This window comes from Alosa alosa, chromosome 19 (genome assembly GCF_017589495.1).
Source record: "Alosa alosa isolate M-15738 ecotype Scorff River chromosome 19, AALO_Geno_1.1, whole genome shotgun sequence".
Taxonomy (NCBI): Eukaryota; Metazoa; Chordata; class Actinopteri; order Clupeiformes; family Clupeidae; genus Alosa; species Alosa alosa.
The window spans coordinates 5,755,188-5,775,898 of NC_063207.1; the positions used below are offsets into that span (position 1 = coordinate 5,755,188).

The 20,711-nt window shown below is 41.0% G+C and overlaps 2 protein-coding genes across 2 annotated transcripts; one reads left to right on the top strand and one right to left on the bottom strand.

Moving 5' to 3' along the window:
• Positions 1–2,030: 2,030 nt before the first annotated feature.
• LOC125284391 lies at positions 2,031–8,556 on the bottom strand. Its single transcript, XM_048228324.1, has 2 exons — positions 8,518–8,556; positions 2,031–4,184 (listed from the first exon to the last, which is right to left on the bottom strand). Exon 2 carries the CDS (start codon positions 4,169–4,171, stop codon positions 2,132–2,134), a length of 2,040 nt encoding a protein of 679 aa, XP_048084281.1. The 5' UTR covers positions 4,172–4,184; positions 8,518–8,556; the 3' UTR covers positions 2,031–2,131.
• Positions 8,557–12,130: 3,574 nt separating this feature from the next.
• LOC125284744 (sushi domain-containing protein 6-like) lies at positions 12,131–20,087 on the top strand. The gene is made up of 6 exons (XM_048228872.1): positions 12,131–12,419; positions 14,018–14,171; positions 15,343–15,537; positions 17,012–17,150; positions 19,050–19,447; positions 19,933–20,087. The coding sequence occupies exons 2-6, from the start codon at positions 14,054–14,056 to the stop codon at positions 19,956–19,958; spliced, it is 876 nt and encodes a 291-aa protein (XP_048084829.1). The 5' UTR covers positions 12,131–12,419; positions 14,018–14,053; the 3' UTR covers positions 19,959–20,087.
• The last annotated feature ends 624 nt before the right edge of the window (positions 20,088–20,711 follow it).

Consider the following 20,711-nt stretch of genomic DNA (forward strand, 5'->3'; position numbering starts at 1 on the left):
TTATTTTTATTATTTTTATTTATTTATTTTAAACCAATTTGTTAACACTGTAATCTATTGGTGATGTTATTCAGCTCATAGCAGGTTTGAATATGTCTCATGGGAAGGGTTGAAGTAGGCCTAAATACAATTTTTATTTTATTGGTTTATTTGATAGGGACCATGCATATTTATGAACATTGGCATATTTACATGGTGTTTCTTTTCTACAGAGTTAGTAAAAATAACTACTTTTCACCTGCAGTCCCTGGGCAGGTGACCTAGGACACACCTGGAGACCGCCATTAATAATACAGCACTTATACACTATAAATTAAACACACAATGGTGACCTATACATTGACAAAACAAACAAAACAAAACAGAAATACATGATGGACATTATTAATAATAAAGAAATCTTTTTATTATTATTATTATTAGAAAAGACTGCCTAGTGGTGTTGGGAAAGGGTCCATCTTTAGAAACCCCAGTTCCATTGGTCTTTCCATTTGCTAGGTTGAGTTATGTCACTGAGTTATGTTGCTCTGTACCTCTGGAAATGTGCTGTTGGGGTGAGCCGTTGCCTGGAGTTATGAGCCATCCCATCCCACCCATGAGCCATCCTGACCCATCCCATCCCACCCCTGAGCCATCTCATCCCACCCCTCAGCCATCCCATCCCACCCATGAGCCCCTGAGCCATCCTGACCCATCTCATCCCACCCCTTAGCCATCCCATCCCACCCATGAGCCATCCTGACCCATCCCATCCAAACCATGAGCTGAGGGCTCAGATCCATGATCACATATTTCCCTACTCTGATCTCTTAAAGAGAATTCACCCTTCGCTAAGTCCCGCCCTCCTTAGTTACTGTTGCTATGCCTGACAAGCTTTAGCACCCTGCACGTCTATTACATAGGGGGAGAACAGGGATAATAAGTGCCCTTCATGACCCACAGGCCTCCAGTCTCCACAGGTTAACATGGCAAAACTCGAAAAGCTTGTCAGACCTCCCGTGCCTAGTGACGGGTGGCTTAGCAAAGGGTGAATTCTGGCAATTTTTCAGATAGATCTCCATTCCTCATAAACACATGCCCCCAAAGTGTAGCACTGTAGCTGCCTGGCCATAAAGGAGTTTTTAAACAATCTAACAAAAGATTTCGTTCCGCAACAGTTCAAGTTTCTGAATTATTATAGCCCAACATACTGTATTGTAATGTATTTAAACATTTATAGGCTATAAAACAGGTTCATACTTGTCCATATTGCAATTGGGTGTGGTAGTGTGTTGTTTGATAATATACTGTATCTTCGTCTGGCTAAAGGGTGCCAGGGTCCCTTGGCCTAGTTGACCAGGGTTTATACAGCCTATGGCCTGCCATATAAAAAAACTAGTTCATTGCAGCAATAGCACTTTTAACCATGTAAAATATAACTTCAATATTGGAAAGACACTACATAAGGCCATATAAGTCCAGTGTAGTCGGGGCGGTGGTAGTGTAGTGGTTAAGGAGCTGGGCTAGCATACAGTAGCCTGAAAGTTGTCGGCTTCCGTTGTGCCCTTGAGCAAGACACTTAACCCCCAAGTTGCTCTGGGGACAATGTGATCCCTTGTAATATAGCTGACATATGTAAGTCACTTTGGTCAAGAAGTGTCTGCTAAATGTAATGTAATGTCCCAGAACCAACACATATCCCAGTATACAGATCACCAACACCATCTGATACCCTGCTGGAGTCAAATACTAGCGCTAAGACCTGCAAGTTAAGGCTTTATTGTTCAAACTGGCTTGGTATTAAGCATGTGTGACAATACAGTCAGAATACTTCATTTTGAAGAGCAATTTTTATTTCTCAATACACTCCAAACTAATACAGGGCAACCGGTTTTCTTATCATTTACAAAGGTAATCAAATACAATCTGTTTCATTGGTGTCCTAAAGAAAATGAGTTAAGAAATAACATTAATAATAATATAAAAATATAGAATGAATATATCACCATGTTGAAACTAAAACATGTTTTTTTTTTTCAAATCTGCATTGCATTTGTAAGAATTAATTTCTAAGCGTATTAGCGAAAATTGACTCAATTATAGGTTCATGCAAAAAAAATGTGGTAGGCCTATGGGAAAAAATGAACTTGAATCAGTAATAATTCTCTTCCTCATCAACATTCCCTCCCTCTGTAAACCCGGCCTGAACTATTTCTCTCATTCTCTTAGTCTCCTCGGGCGAGGCTTCAGGCAGAACGGCTTTCAGCCCACTTTCTATTTTTTCCATCCTGGTGTCGGTCTTCCTCTCAAATTCCTTCTTGTTCTTCTGGACCAGCTGAAGGATGCCGTCCTGAGCTGCCTTGCAAGACTGCTGCAGCTTCAGACGCTCTTGCATGAACTCTGGGTTACTCTTATCCATGGCCATGAGCTTGCCCAGGCTGCTCACTTTGTCCATCAGGTATTTGCTGGACACTTCAGTGTAGGTCCCTGAGATCATGTGGACCAGGCTGGCGATGTTGGAGGCTTGAAAAGCATAGTTGTACAAGAGGTCTTTTGCAAACAGCTTCTCGTTGTAAGCGAGTTTCTTTATATCTTCGGATGTCTTCACAAAGCTGTGTAGCTTCTGACTGAGACTTGCTTTAACGATGTTGGAGACCATCTGGAAGAAGCGCACCATCTTCTCCCACTGCTCTTTGACTCTGCCCATGGCATCGAGACCTTTGACCAGCATTTCGATTTTGGTGTTGAAGTCAATCTCTTTGATCTTGCAGTTCTGCATCTCAATCAGGATCTCGTTCAGCTCCTTCTCGTTTTTCTCCATATTTTCCATACGCTTCTCATATAACTCACACGCTTGCTGGAGTTGTTGTCGGCTCTGCTCGATGCGGAAATGGGCGTTCTCCGATGCTCTCTGACTGGCAGACTGCCGTTGTCCTGATGTACTCTCTGCTTTGTACATCATCGGCGGTTTTGGGGTAAGTGCAGGAGAACCTGAGGTGGCCTTACTCTCACTGTCAAAGGTTCGGGCATCGTCGTTCACCTTCTTAACATCTATTATCAGCTTTTGGGTTATATTCTCATCCCACTTCTTCTCTGGGTCATACTTTGCTATCTCTGCACAGATGGCAATGCCCTTCTCACATAATGCCAGAGCTTTCTTCACAGGATTGCAATCAGACAGTTTCTTCAGGTCTTCATAGATCCTTTCAAACTGAGATTGAGTCCATTTGGTCTTGGTAGATTTAGTTTTCTGATCATATAATTCCTTCCAGTCAATTCCACTTTCTTTGACAAACTCACTAAGACTCCCTGCATAGCTCAGAATCTCTCCAGACTTGCTGTAGACAGTCATCAGAGTGATCTCATCAGGATTTTTATCATCACTCTTTTCCGTTACTGAAGTTTTCTGTGGATTCAGAAGTCTTGTTATACCTGATGTGAGTCCTTCAACAAAATCCATGCCTATCATGTCCCATCCCGTTGGAAGGGAGTCCATTGAGCTCATGAACCCCGCTTGTGCTTCTTCTAGTTGCTTCGACATCGCCTCAAAAGCTTTTTCGGACCGTTTGGTCAGCTCTCTGGCAGTCTTCTCCTTTGTTTTGGCTTCTCTCAATTTCATCTTGACCTTATCTAGCTCGTCTCCATAAATGCACTCGGCATTGACACAGGCTGCCAACAGCTCCTGGATTAAGTTGATGACATCCATATATTTCTTTTCAACACTGTCTGCTAGTGTCACGCACTCATCTGCAATAGTGCGGATGTTCTCCAGCTGATTGGGCAGGAGCGTTTTAATAACTTCATCATTGCCTTTGAAAAGGATCTTGACCGCTGCCTTCATGTAAACAGGAACTGTTGACGTATGAATGCGGATCTGATCCATGTTCTTGTGGGCCTCGTTGAATGCGTGCCAGCCTGAGTTACACACCTGCATAAGGCAGGCCCTGAAGGAGTCGGGGTATTTTATGTACTCAAATGGCTTTTGAGGGGAGTCTTTTGAGTCTCTTTTGGAGGGGTTGATGGAGAAGTCGTCCCCGGAGGAGATGAAGATGAGCTCCCCCATGATGGCGATGGAGAGTGGAGCAGGAGTCAGGTACTCCTCCCAGTTTGCATTGGGCTGCATCAGCATCTGGGTGGTCTCCCGCATCTCTGATGCAGTGGTGAGACTCTGACTGGTCTTCGCAATTTCCATGATGGGTAGCCTTCTGTTCAAGAAAGCAGAATAAAATAAGATTAGATAAGACTTGATTTAATCCCACTCCGGTTAAATTTACTTGTTACAACAGCTCCATAAATGAAAAAAGAAAAAGCACCAAACCAATCTTAAAAACTTCAAATAAATAAATAGTTAAGAAGAAATAGTCATGGAAAGCACAAATGTTACCCTTACCAAAGTAGGAAATATACAGTGCATACGGAAAGTATTCGCTGCGCTTCACTTTTTCCACATTTACACTTCTCTCATCTTCTCAAAGCAAAGGAGACCTTATAGGTAACAATTAATATAACAACAATAAATACTACCACTACAATAAATAATATTATGTGATATTTCATTGAGTTGAATATGTTGTCACTGACATGAATAGCATTCTTTCTACAAATAGATATTTTGTAGAAAATGTCGGCATGTATCAAGATGAATGCGTATACATATAACAATAATCTGGTATGCTGACAAAGCAGTGTGAGAGAAAGAAACAGAACAATAGGCCTAAATTACTCATTCAGTAATAAGAAATATGGTTGCAGAATACAGTTTTACACTGACAACATGTTGATCGTCAATGGTTCCAGACAGTGACAGAAGGACAGATACTGGTGATGGTATTGACAATGACTGTTATTTTTTTATTATCCTTATCCTAATAATTGTTATGAAAGAACTCATGTTTTAATGTTCAGATTTTAAGCAGTAAAAATGGAAAATCTGCACTCTCAGATCTGTACAATAGTTTTTTTTTTTTAAATCTGCAATCTTTTGGTCATAGACTTTCCTTGGGCAGAGTAGGAAACTAAACTACTCTGCCTGAACGAAAGCTTGCAGATTTTAATTTTACAGAGTGTATGGATTTTTTCTTTTACTGCTTCATGACTTTAAACTCTTTTTCTCTTTTTGGTCCTAATGTTAAGATCACAAAATGTAAAATGCCTCATTTCCAGCAAAATGACTCACAACATCCAAAATGTCATAAACACATCTCTAAAGCAAACATTCACCTCACATTATAAACACTTTTGTATAATAGGCCAGTCAACAGAAATGCCTCATAGTTTTTATTGGTCCTAATACCCTCCTGAATCATATACTAAAAGTCTTCCGCCGAAGATGGAGTGGAACATATTTTTTTTTTTAGATTAAAGGCCAAAGTGCCCAACACTCTAAGTAATAGGGAAAAAAAATAAATTAATAGCTATCACTATGAAACTTCTCCAGTTGATTAGTGACATCATATCAAAGAAAAAATGTATTACAAGTTTTTGAGATTTTATGTTTATATATGCAAATTAGGCATTTATTCATAAAATGTACCATAAAAACACACAATCTGAAAATTGGATGAAAAATGTATTGTTCTTTATTTCTATCAAACATTATCAACTAGGCTTCTGTTTGGTTGACTATAGGCTGGCAGGTTCAACTTTCAGCATATTTACTCCTGTTAGCTGATGTTTAGTCCCTAAAGTAATTCACAAATGAAAACATGCAAAAGATTGGAAGCAAAGCATGAGTTTGTTATATATTTTCTAGGATGAGATGGCTGAATGTGTGTTTTGTGGGAACCAAACGTCTGATGAGGCACTGACAGTCAAATTAACTCAGAGGGGATGTGAAGATATCCACAGAGCTAGTCAACAATGCAATGCTGACATAACTGTAGTCCCTGGCCAAGTCGTTCATGCAGAGTGCCGGAAGAAGTTCACAAATCCCAAAAGAATAGCGCAAAATAAGAAACAGCAGCAAGCAGGGATAGTTGGTTGTAAGTGAAGATCCTCTGCCCCTTCATTTTCATACAAGTAGTATAGTATATATACTCTTTTGATCCCGTGAGGGAAATTTGGTCTCTGCATTTATCCCAATCCGTGACATAGTGAAACACACTCAGCACACACTAATCCCGACGTAGTGAGCTGCCTGCTACAGCGGCGCTCAGGGAGCAGTGAGATCACTGTTTGTTTTGTGGGGTGCATGACAGATATGCAGGGAAGAAAAAAAAGTTCAAACTGATTCCTGTCAGGACAACAGACTTCCAGACAAAAATATCTGAAATTTGCACTAAGCGTTGGGACCACTGGTCAGATGCAGTGAAAGGAAGACTGGCCTATGTGAATGACTGGCCAGTGTTTTCATGATGAAGACAGGAATGGCCCAAAAAGATGTAAAATTGGTAAAGTTGGAAGACCCAAATCTGATGCTGTGGCAGACAAACAGGCTGATCGGAATCTTATAATGGCTGCAGCAGAACTCTTTACATTAGGTCTGTTTTGGAGGAAAAATGTACCTATCCAACCAGTCTGGAAATGTCTTCGGTGATGAAGGCACTGCTCTATGTTCTAGAGTCTCTGAAACTCTTCCTGCGCACATTATTTATTGGGGAAAAAAGGATCTCAAAGTTAGTTCCCGGTCAGGCCATAATGCAAGCGACTAGACCAAGAGGTCTACTCCCACCACTTCAACTTGGAGTTGGGGTACAAATGCATCACCACTTTGCATCAAAGTTTCGTAGTAGTTGACACTCTGCATCAACTTGGGTTTAGTTGTTCATGTTCAGAGGTACAGAAGTACGAAAGAGGTGCCGCAGTAGCACAGAAAACAGAGGTTGATGGATTCACACCATCAGGGCACTTCATTCAATACGTTGCTGATAATGCTGACCATAATACCCGGACGATTGGTGATCATGGAACATTCCATGGCATAGGAATTATTGAATGCATAACCCTCAGAATCGAACGAGCATCAGTGATTCCACCTGTCAAGATTACAGCAAAAGACCTGGAAAAGGTTGGACGCGTCAACATTGTGCCATATACTACTAAAGAGGAAATTGCTGCTGCAGGGGAAAAAGCCATGATACAGATCTACAATCTACACAAACCCGCTAGCAGCGCTCGGGGAGCAGTGAGGGGTTAGGTGCCTTGCATCGAAGGGCACTATAGCCGTTCCTACTGGTCGGTAGCCTGGAAAATCCAGACCCTGATAACCCAAAATAGTGATTGTTCCCAAATAATTTGCTGTTGTGAATACAGTATTTTACAGACAACAAGAAAAAAGGAAGCAAAACACAATGACCACCAGATGTACATGGAGTTTTGAAAAAGCTGATTTTGCCAAAGACAGAAATGACTGTATTTCCAAAGAAAGAAATGACTGACTACTATCAAATTATTTTGCTTTTTCGAAAGAAATATTTATCTGTGTGTGTGTGTGTGTTGGCGGTGGCAGTTGGGCGTATATATTCATAGGCCTATAGACCCTTTCAACTGCCGAAACAAACATATACGTTCCTAAGGTGGCACAGACCACAACAATCGCATAAAAGTTAACATTGCGGTAGAGCTATCTTATTTTTGCTATTTAGGTATGTTCCTGCAATCTACCTGCACCTAACCAGGTTGTGCGTGGATCTTGGTTTGATGTGGGTCTACACCTATATATAGAATATATCTAGGCCTATACTAAAGCAATGATCGGATAGTGGTCAGTGAAGTAATGAGTGTTTGTTGAGGACTGAGTGTGAATAAGTGACAAATAAGTGTGGCATTTTGCGTCAAGTTACTCAAGTCAAGTTACTTCCTGTTAGATTTTTTGTGTTAGGTAGAAAATTGTGTGTGGTGTTTTGCTAAATGTGTTTTAGGAAATTGAAAACTGAGTCAAACACTGAGAATTTTGCAGATTTGGTGTGGGGTTATGGTGTTTGAAAGACATGTTTTGAAAAGTATGTGACCAGCTAAAATTTAGTGTGTATAAGCACTTTAAACTGTAATCATACCAATGGCTATTAATGTGGATTCAATCTAAATTAAATTGAAAGATCTGATGTCATGTTTCACTGCTCTGCCTTTTGTGTTTTATCATCCTTAAAAACAAAATTGCACAAAACTTTGGAAACCCAGCTACTAACATGCGAAACATAGGCCAATTGTAACTTTTGATGAGGCCTTGATAGGCACCTGCTATATCATGCTTAAAATATCTATTGATAACTCTACATAGGCTACATAAATGGCATGACATGTAGGAATTTAAATGGGATGCAGTTTTTAAAATGTTGGACAATCTGCAATCATGTTCAGTGTTTGCACATTTAAAATTGTCATGTAAAAGCAAAATCTCCAATATCACTTTTTCAAACATTTAAAGAGAAATTCACACATTCATGCAATAACTTTTCAAAGAATATCTGCAGTAATGCTAATAAAATATATATTATTTATAACATTTCACATCCTAGATAACCATATCTTGGTCTACTTTATAACACTGGCTTTTTTATATTCTCAACTGGATTTCAATGCATTTCAGAACTTACTTACCAATGGCAATGCAGCGCTGGTTCCGAAGAAGTCGTCGTGCCTGGGTCAGGTGTGGAGATTATTTGCTCGACCTTACCATTTTATAGCAACTGCTTGTTCAGGGTAGGACCGCCCATTTCCATGCGAAAGACACGTCACACACTGAGGGCATTGACCGTTACGCCTACCAGATTTTCATCTGTATTCATCTAGACTTTCAATTGTAGATTTAACATTAAACATATTTGCATTTAAAATGTATGGTTTGGTTATGGACGGTTATGGGATTTGGCAGACGCCTTTGTCCAAAGTGACAACTTGTATTCAACCATCTTCTGGTTGTATCAACCACCTTCTGGTTGTATACAAGATATCAGTGGTGTATTGAACACAACAATGCTGAGTATTTGCATATGCTGAAACAGTCAGTATTCATAAAAATACATATGAAGAGTTTGGTTCTAAAACACTTTATCCTCCTTTTAATGAATTTTTATAGTGTGTTTTATCTAAAAAAGCTGCTGAATATTTCACAACCATTGTATCCTGCAGCTCAGCAAAACCAAAGTGTTACAATGTTCTTTCCAAAATGCATACTCGTGTCACAAAGTGGCCTGATGGTCAACAAATGCCTTATTTTGCTATATTTCACAGTTGTAAAACTAGTTCTTTGAAATACCACAAGATTTTACTTTGTTATACTTTGTTTTCAAACCGAACAATGCACCCTGGGTTATCTTCTCTGTTAACTGTTCTGAAATATATTTTTGGACAAATATAGGCTACATGAATGAACTTGATAAAACTAATATCAATCACATCACACAACATTTAACATCACATATATTTCCAATGGCGGCTCTCCCATCGCAATATTTACAGTAACTCAAATTAGTTACAGTGATAACATGAATGTGAAGAACTGTTTTGTGTCTTCATGGTTATGCATTTATATATTATATATTTCCTTATATTAAGGAACATATCAATAATAAACAATAATACCACTGCAATATCAATGATCAATAGCCAAATGAAAATAAACAAATACCATATAGGCCTATACAAATCATAACTCATGAGAACCCCTTAATTAATTAAGTGTATGCTGAACAGATATGTCTTTAGACCCCTCTTGAAAGATCCAAAACTATCACAGGAACGGAGAGCACTGGGCAACTTATTTCATAAATCATTTTGTTTTCCTCAGTCATCTCAGTGGAACTGTTGGGTTATTGTAATTTGATTTATCTTTACTCAATTAAAACAACACAGCGGCAATTGTATTGATATTACCTGAAATACCAAATTAAATAACATGACTTAATCATGTTATTATTGATAACTATTGATACTGATTAATATTTTCAAAAATGGAGATATAGCATTTTGGAACCAAACTCTTCATATGCTTAAGCCTGGAGGTGGCAACTGCATGATATTTGTCATTTGCAGATTGTCTTATAGGAATTAATAGTGAGGTTACTATTAATGTGGGACCCCTCTTAATAGAGGTTACTATTAATTTGTGACTCCTCTACCCTGGTGCCAGCCTAACTTCTCTTGAAAGACCCAACAAATGTGTGGAAGAAATTGATTGAAAGAAATGTGTGGAGAGGAATTCATAGTGAGGTTACTGTCCATGTCAGACAGTATTCTCATGCAAAATTACTGTATTAACTAAACTGCACACAATTGTAATGACAATTATATGGCATATCCTCTTCTGGTTGACTTCAAGGAGTATTAGTAAGTTGTAAGTTGTATAAATGAATCCCGGAACTTTGCAGCACTGTCAGGATTCTATTGAAAGACAGAAGCAAATTATGAGAATTAAACTTTGTAACATAAATAAAGAAATAGATGTGTGTGTGTGTGTGTGTGTGTGTGTGTGGTGTGTGTGTGTGTGTGTGTGTGTGTGTGTGTGTGTGTGTGTGTGTGTGTAAAAAAGCTGCTGAATATTTCACAACCATTGTATCCTGCAGCTCAGCAAAACCAAAGTGTTACAATGTTCTTTCCAAAATGCATACTCGTGTCACAAAGTGGCCTGATGGTCAACAAATGCCTTATTTTGCTATATTTCACAGCTGTAAAACTAGTTCTTTGAAATACCACAAGATTTCTGTTTTCTATCTGGTAATACTTTGTTTTCAAACCGAACAATGCAACCTGGGTTATCTTCTCTGTTAACTGTTCTGAAATATATTTTTGGACAAATATAGGCTACATGAATGAACTTGATAAAACTAATATCAATCACATCACACATCATTTAACATCACATATATTTCCAATGGCGGCTCTCCCATCGCAATATTTACAGTAACTCAAATTAGTTACAGTGATAACATGAATGTGAAGAACTGTTTTGTGTCTTCATGGTTATGCATTTATATATTATATTCCTTATATTAAGGAACATATCAATAATAAACAATAATACCACTTCAATATCAATGATCAATAATGAAAATAAACAAATACCATATAGGCCTATACAAATCATAACTCATGAGAACCCCTTAATTAATTAAGTGTATGCTGAACAGATATGTCTTTAGACCCCCTCTTGACAGATCCAAAACTATCACAGGAACAGAGAGCACTGGGCAACTTATTCCACCAACTGGGAACCAGTGTTTGAAAAGGGAGTTAAACCATGGAACCTGATTGGCACTTCCTAAATCTTAATAGGATATCTATTACTAGAAAACATGGTGCAGAAATGGTTAGTGGAAAGATAACAGATGATAGAGAATTAAGGTTACATTTAGGAGGTTCCCTGATTGTTTGTGTGTGTGTGTGTGTGTGTGTGTGTGTGTGTGTGTGTGTGTGTGTGTGTGTGTACTAGATCATGCAGAGCAATTTTCTAGGAATACTCAATCAGGGTGCCAAATTTTACAACTTTTGACTACAGTTCTTTTTTTTTTTTTTTTTATAATTATATTTATTTGATTTCATACATGTAACAGAAATTGCTTATCCCAGTACAGACATATTAACTATTATCAATTTACAATCCTACTCAGGCATGGTATTCACATTGGTGGTTAACTAATGCCATTGCTTACTTTTCTAAATTTTCACCCAAGGGAGTTAGATTGGTTCTTGGAAGAAATACCAGTAGAATTTGAGAAGTGGACCATGGACAGAATGCCTTCAAATACTGATGACTGTGGCAACACTGTTCCTCATCATTAGCATAAATGATCCTAAGCACCATAGCACTCCACTCACTGTGTCTCCTTTCTTCTATAGACTCAACTCTTTTATTATTATTATTTGTTATATTTGTGGGCCTTGAACCTGGGTCCCCATGGGCACTGAGCCCATTTTGTGGAAGGCCTACAGGATCTGCACCACCGCAGCCTCTAAAGACCTGATCTACATAGGCTACAGATACTTTCTGCATTGGTCCATTATGCTACTACTGCAAACAAGATTGGTTTATGGTAGCCTACCTGCAATACCATAATGCAATAATCCCAAAATTGTCAACTATGTTTAAAAAAAAAAAAACTATCCTGATGTATACTGTGCATAACTTCTGCTCCAGTCATCTGTAGCCTGCAACACAACACCTCCTCCTTGGTTAGGGGCCTACGCCATAGACAGTGGCCTACGCATACGGATGTGTAGTAGACACTTGCTTCGATAGAATACCCGGAAGTCACACCATTGACATCAGGAAATAGACAAATCCATAACCAGAGACCAAACCAAGCAGATAATGTCAATTAGGTAGCGTTGGTCATTTGCTGACAGTCGACTTCCGATACTGAGGTGAAACGCCACAGTCATTTGACATCTGTGTGGGCATATTACACTTAACGATATCGTGTGTAGGCTGTCTTGTCGTGGTTGCGTAAAAAGACGGGGGAGACGGCGAGGAGGAAGAGGTCGGTGCCTGGCAGCTCGCAGTGGTACGTTAATAGACGTTGGTATTTTCTCCATCTAATCTTTATCATGTTAAAGGAAACAATAATAGACCACATACTTCACTATTTACATTTCCCTATAGCTTTTGGAAGTAAACGGTATATGAGTTTTTTCACGACTGTCGGGAAAGAAAGGCCTCCAATGTAAACAAACCTGGCTTTCCAGCTGGCAAGTTCGGTTAGCCTGCTAGCTGAAGTTAACGTTGTTCTGAAGCAGCTTCCTTTGTGCGACAGGCTAGCGTTAGCATGCAAGAACAACAACAGATTTTAGTCTAATTCGTTTATTAAAATAAATATTATATGGTGCCGCTCAATGCCTAATTTTCGAGAGGATATGTTGTGTTGTTTTGGTTGTCTTTGTCTACCATGTCTGTTGATAGATTTAAAATAGTCATAACCTGACAAACGCGTCATTTAACGTTAGCTATTTCCTCTCTCACTAATAGCTAGCTAGCTATCGCTAACAAAGGCACTGTTATGCTGAGTTTAATAAAGAAATCCTGTTAAAAACTTTGTCGTCGAACAGATAAGTAGGAGTTCATAAGGAATCATTACTGCTCCCTTCTCCTTGAACACAATGTTAAACAGGTAGTAGTGAGCTAATGTCAAGCTGTTAATAATTAACGTTAGTGAACGTTAATGTAGGCTAATGTTATATCTAACCAAGCCATTCTTGTAGGCGTTTTACAGGTCTATTCAAACATTAGTGTTATTATGTCACCGTTAATTTAAATAAAATGTTCATACTAACGTTTGATTCTTGACTAATGCATTCTTCCTCAACGATTTTTTGAAGAGGAAGTGTATGACTTTCACTTCAATCGGAATTTACGTTTGGGCCTAGAAAGACCATTAATTTATTTTCACTTGGAGTTTTCCTCCTGTTACGAATATTTACACTTGTAAAGCAGTAATCTTGTATTGGGTGTGTTTGTTTGTGTGTCTGTCAGGCTGACAGGAAGCCTGCAATTAATACATGTCTATTTAGTGTGAAAAGAAACATAGTTTCACTTATTCACCTTTTTTGTGTTGATGTCATTAGAGCCCCTGTTGATTTGCACCACATCCTGATCTAAAACCACTAGTTGCATTTACAGAAAGCCAGGGTACACGTGTGTTTTTCTCCCCCTTTGAAGCTGTATGTGGTTGTAACCGATACCACGTCACACACTGCTGTCACTCACAGTTGAGGAAGTGCCTGTAGGGCACCTCAGAGAAAGTCATTCAGAGTTTGAACAAGGTAGTTTACACATAGACTGTTCTATATAGATACAGTCTATGAGTTTACCTGAAACATACTCTAGTCTCCCTCTAGTTATTAACACCTTATAATAACAGCAGGGATATTGATGATGTAGACAACAACATTACTGTCTGCATTGGTAGCATTGCCTCTTGAGAAACTGTCTGGTGTTCATTCCTGAATCTGCTGTTTGAAATTTGTGTCACTTTGAATAAAAGTGTCTGCTCAATATCTCATACACTGTGTATGTCTGTGTGTGTGTGTGTGTGTGTGTGTGTGTGTGTGTTGTGTGTGTGTGGGTGTGTGTGTGTGTGTGTGTGTGTGTGTGTGTGTGTTTTAGGACGAGAGTTTTCAGGGCCTGGTAAGGAGTGAGAAGATGAGCCATGGAGCGATGGTGCGAGAGAGTACAGGCTACCTGGGCTCCCCATCAGCAGCAGTGTTGAGCCTGCCTCTACTACTGCTCCTGAGTTCAGTATCCACAACACACGCCTCAGGTGTGTGTGTGTCTGTGATTGTGTGTGTGTGTGTGTGTGTGTGTGTGCGCGCTGACCCTGCCTCTGCTGTCTCCGATCCTCCCCTCTATCTCTCCCTCTCTGTTTCCTCTCTCTCTCCCATTCTTCTTTCTACCCCCCTTCTTCCCTCTTTCTCACAATGCTTTAGTCATCTCCATCTGTTCCATGACTTAGTGTTGTTTTGTACATTCTAGGCCAGCTTCTCCACAGAGTTGGTTACAGTCTAATAAAAGCCCATTTGTCAGCAGCACTGCTGGTAAATCGTTATGGAAACTCCAACCAAACATTGCTGTTCTATTACCCTTCTATTGTACTTCTATTGTTCTTTTCATTCTCGTTTGTATATTATCCATGGCATATCAGAAAACATACCGATTTTTTTTTGCTCAGTGATGGCATATATGGTGCCTTAAAGTGATTATGACAGTTCAATAGCTTAGTCATTGTAATGTGTGCAGAGGTGGAAAGCTCTGGCTTCAGAAAGTCAAAGTCGTGTAACGGAGGCGAACTGAGCTAGCATGCTAGTTGCCCATGTAAATCCTCACACCCCTAACCGCTTCTAACCACTGAGTTGGAAGCCTGGGCTTTTAGCTCAGTGGTTAGAGCGTTTGACTCCCATGCCGGTGTGTGTTGAGGTGGCGGGTTCGAGGGCCATGAGCGGCAGACGAATTACGACCTCTATTACAGTCGCATCATGTATTGGTTTTACCTGTGCACTTAACCTCAACTGATTTCACAAATTAGCCGGTCTACTTGGCTGAAGAGCTATGTTAATTATAATAAGCTGGTTAGTAAATGGTAGAAAGAAATATGTGGTAGCACAGGCGTTTTTAACCTGTGTGTGTGTTTGTGTTTGTATTTCTAAGTCTAGTGTGGATCTACTTTAGACACCTATTTATGTGTGTCTGTGATTTAAACTGATATGACTTGACTTGTGCTCTGTCATTGCAATCCTGTGTGTGTCTGGACTATAAAGTGTGTGTGTGTGTGTGTGTGTGTGTGTGTGTGTGTGTGTGTGTGTGTGTGTGTGTGTGTGTGTGTGTGTGTGTGTGTGTGTGTGTGTGTGTGTGTGGTGTGTACGTCCGCTATAAAGTGTGTGTAGTATGTACATCGGCTATAAAGTATGTGTGTGTGTGTATTCTGGTGTTTTCAGTGTGCAGGCATCCAGTGGAACCGGAGAATGGAGGCTACTCTTGCCACCCGTCTCCCTGTCGGACGCTGAGTGAGGGCACCGTGATTGAGTTCTTCTGCGACGAGGGCTACGTCATGAAGGGAGACTACAGGTACCTCACCTGCACCAGCGGAGAGTGGAACACCCTGACGCAGGTCCGCTGCCTTCCCTCTCAAGGTGAGTCAGACGCACACGGAGCACCAGGCCCACACAGGCGAGGGAAGCTACCATCCTAAACTAGGTGGTACAGTTAACCCTTAAAGGTGTTGGTTTTTGAACATTCTAACATAAGATTCCGTTCCACAACAATTCAAGGTTCTGAAATTCTATGTTGAATTTAGAGCCATATTAAGGTACCTTTTATATGGCTCTGGTTGAATTCAATGAACCCAGATATTCCTTAGAATGTTCATTTTCCAAAATTCCCTAATACCGGTGTGACCGTACACCTACATGCTTTAATGACCACTCTTTAAAGCCCTGGATATACATCTGCTGATACAGTGTATGCATGGTGTGGACGACACACATTTCGTCACCAGCATCAGGGGCTGTACGGTCTTTCCGTGCGGCATCAACGTTTTGTGTCCGTGCAGAATTTTCTGTATTGGCTACGCAAGTGCGAATGTGCATGCAGGATTTCAAGAACTGGCTCAAGGGTCAAGAGAAAACATGATCAATTTGCTCTCGTTATTCTTTTAGCGGACACTCTCCATGGGAGTTCAGATGCTTATCTTCATTTGAGTGTTTACTTCCTGGGATTGAGACTACAGGACACAACCTCATAAAACGAGAAGTTCTTTTATTTTGCGCCTAATTTTAGCTAATTAGATTACCTAGCAACTGTCTATTAGCTAGGTAGCACTAGCTGTGTTAACACAAAGATGGAGAAGTAAACCGGTTATGCAGGGCTAGAGAAAACTGTTTAGACTTAGCTGTTGCTGTAGATTTGCAGGAGAGAAACCATTTGGGTAACACAGCTTGTGCTGCTGAGTGATGCAGAAATATACCCATTATTTCAAGAACTCGGGTACTTCTCAGAGATCCTCGATCATTTCAAGAAGTCTACAGCAACTGGCCCCAAGAAAGTCGGTGCAGCACAGTGCAATTAGTCACAGCTCAAAATAAACCTACTTTTTTAGTTAATGTAGCACTTTCTTAGTGTACTGTAGCATTTATATCTGCTATGCTCTGAAACAGCAGGGTCTGTGTTCGGGCTGCGATTATTTTCTGCCGTTAGATGGGTGGCCTTGTCAGAAGACCTGTTCTACTGTTCCATCAGTTATGTACCATACTGTGGTACTACCGTGACCACAAAAACAAAACACTGCTCTTTTAATGATAATACCATACCATATTTCATATTATATATTGATACAGTAACTAATACTGTATCAATATATAATATGAAATATGGTATGGTATTATCATAATGTTACTATACATGTGTAGAGTATATGGATGGTATTATCATAATGTTACTATACATGTGTAGAGCATATGGATGGTATTATCATAATGTTACTATACATGCGTAGAGCATATGGATGGTCAGGATGCTCGTGGTGCTGTGGTAGAATAGTAGTAAGGAGACATGTGATGCTGCGCTGACGGATCATTCCTCATCCTCATCCTCTTCCTCCCGGAGCAGAGAAGGAGCCGGAGCCTGTGTTTGGCATGAACACGGTCTCCCTGGTGACCACCACAGCCAGCTCGGTGGCCCTTGTCCTGCTCCTGGTGGTGCTGTTCGTGCTGCTGCAGCCCAAGCTGAAGTCCTTCCACCACACACGGTACTGTTTGGATGTCGAATTTAGCATGCTTAGCCTACTTGCTTGTCAATTTCGTTGAAGGGCTCATTTTATTGACTCTGACACTGAATGTTTGCAAAATCCCGATGTAAATGAAAAAGTGTTTTCCAAAATTCAAAAGTGCTTGTCCCAAGGAGAAATATGAACCTTTATTTTAACTATGTAGAAAACATTATGAATTGCAACCACACATCAGCAGCCTTTCAACTGTGTTACAATTGCAAGGGTTCCCTCAAACGTCTTAGCGCCTGTCCACACGGAGACGCTTTTTAGGTTAAACGCAGAGGTTTTGCTTCGTCTTGGCCGAGCGTCCAAACGAATCCTGTAAACGCACTGCCCGAAACCGCACTTTCTTGAAACCTGGTCCCAGAGTGGAAAAATCTGAAACCGTAGCCCGTTTGAATTCGTTTAGACAGCGAAACCGCACATCCTGCTTGCGTATTGATGATGTCATCGCCACACCTCAGCTGCCCTGGAGTTGCACTTATAGTATTGCCTAACAATACTAGTTTTCATACATGACATTACCTACGATTACACTCCGTAAGATAAATATCACAACTGGTGCTGCTCAGCGCCGATAGCTTATGACTTGGTGGACTGAACACTGTTTTTCCCGGTGTTTTTTTATGCATTCTAGCTACTGTCTGTGACGCCGAGAAACTTAAGTTATTAGGAAAGTCGCGGTGTAAGTTTAGGCTACATTAATTTGTGCGTAGTGCCAGTGTCATTCATTTATTTTACATGTCTTACAACATATATACATGCATTCACAGTCGAAAGAAATCAGATATAAGCATACAAAGGCGGCTTAGAACTCACATTAAGCCGATGGTAGCACACTGAATGCAAATCGCGATTTGATGCAGGCAAAAGTATTGACTGTTACTATTGAAGGTTTTATAGCAATATTATAAATGTGGCGACAGAATAGCCTAGAACTTGGGTAAGCCTTCCGTTTAGTAGCCTAATTCGCGGTGATAGCCAAAACTAATGTGAATCCGCGGACTATCCTACAACCAAAGAAAGTAAAGGTGATTAGTAGGCCTACCTAGTTAGCCAAATAAAGGGCGTGACTGCACCCTTCACAAACCGTAAAATAAAAGTGTATTAGTTTTACAGTTGACTACAGTTGACAGTTCACCATCAGTCCACACAAACAATGCTGGTTTTCCTTGCACTAGCCATTTAAATTAAATAGCCTATTCTGTCTGTTTGTAAAGTGCAAGTTTTGGTCAATTTCTGTAAAGAAACAGTGCCACCTATAGGCCTGGGGAGAGAAGTAGCGTGTTGAGTCGGTGTTGAGATGGATCCGTTTGGGCATAAATATTCTTGATACAGTTCCAGGGAAGGCGGAGGAAAAAAAAGATCGGTTTGGTACGTGTGGACTAGGCCTTAAAGTGACAGGCACTTAATTAGACCTATACACTACCATGACGATCTTAATACCCCTTAATATCTTAATAGCGTTTGCTGAATTATATTAGTCAACTTAAACATCAACCTTTATGGAAAAAACGTTGTGTATAATGTATGGGTGTACATTGACATAATAGCCATTTTGCCATTTTGTGGGGGGTTAGTACAAGCTGAATGTTGTTTTTGCATGTGACATGGCAATGATGATGTTGTTGTTGTTGTTGATTTTGTTGTTTTGTTGTTGTTGTTGTGATGTCTAGTTGCTGAAGTTGAGTTTTTTTGTCTTTCTGGTGCCCTTACTTCCTACCTGTCATTAGAATGTATGTTAACCCAGGGCCCGGTAGTGGTCTCTTGTTCACACATCACATCCTGTCCTGTTAACCCAGGGCCAGGTAGTGGTCTTTTGTTCACGCATCACATCCTGTCCTGACTGTACCACTTCCGGCTCCTTCCTCCTTCCAGGCGCGATGAGGAGGTGGGCGGTCAACCAGTGTCCATCATGGTGGACGGGGTGCAGGTGGCCCTGCCCTCTTACGAGGAGGCGGTTGCCGGGAGCGGCAGCATGGGGTCCAGTCTGACCGCTCCTCCTCCTCCCGCGGATCAGGGCGCCCACGGGCCCTCGGCAGCACCGCAGCAGCAGCAGGCAGAGCCGCTGGCCCCGGGGCAGCATGCAGAGCTGGCCATGGTGCACAGGGTGCCGTCCCCTTCCTCACCCCCCTCCTCCTCCTCCTCCTCCTCGTCGCTGGCGATGCTGGGGGCCACCGCAGCCACAGGGCTCCATCGGGGAGAGCGGCCGAGCAGCACACACAGCGAGCCGCACAGCCTGCTACTGGAGCCCTCAGAGCTGGACTTCACTGACGGTATGGCCCTGCGTGTGCGTGTGTGCGTGTGCGTGCGTGCGTGTGTGTGTGTATGTAACTGTATATCCACACTGTAGAATCTAATATGGAAATGGATATGTACTATTTCTTAGTAAAGTGTTTGAATACTGTTTGTGTGTGTGTGTGTGTGTGTGTTTCTAAGTCTAGTGTGGATCTACTTTAGACACTTTAGACTACTTAACTTTACTCTACTTTAGACATACTTTTTATGTGTGTCTGTGATTTAAACTGATATGACTTGACTTGTGCTCTGTCATTCCTGTCATTCCAATCCTGTGTGTGTGTGTGTGTGTGTGTGGGGGTCTGTATGAATATGTAAACCACAGTGTGAAAAGCATCTATGTACTGTTTCTTAGTAAAGTGTGTGTGTGTGTGTGATGAACTAAGTGTTTTTGAGTACTGTGTGTGTGTGTGTGTTTGCACGCGCATTACTAATTGTGTGTGTGTGTGTTTTCTGTGGGCAGATATACCGCTGCTGAAAGAGGCATAAGGGGAGAGGAGGCCTACTGTACAGCACACGCCTGGAGGTACCCAACCTGCTGCAGCCCACCACCACACACACATACATACACACACACACACACACACACACACACACATACATACACACACACACACATACATACATACATACATACATACATACATACACACACACATATGCACACACACACACACACACACATACATACATACATACATACATACATACATACATACATACATACATACATACACACACACATATGCACACACACACACACACACACACGCATATATGCACAGACACACACACACACACACACACACACACACACACACACACACACGCACACACACAACTACCCACCTCAGGGGATTTTCAGATGAGGGTAGGCGCCCCAACGCCGGTTTCGGGGGTCAGCGTCCCCGTGTACATAACTGCAGCTGCAGACTGATGACCTCTGTCCGGTGCGCCGTGTACATAACTGCAGCTGCAGACTGATGACCTCTGTCCGGTGCGCCGTGTATATAACTGCAGCTGCAGACTGATGACCTCTGTCCGGTGCGCCGATCTGAGGAGCTCCAGGGACTCGGCTCTGCGCAAGAGCTGCCGAGTGTCCGCGAGAGGGAAGGCTCGACTCCATGTGCAATCAAATTTTTTGGTGTGTGTGTATATTTTGTTTGCTTTATGAGTTTTTTTTTTTTTTTTTCGGGGGGGGATCTTTGAGAAAGATCTGCACTCTGGTTTGTGGCCTGAGCT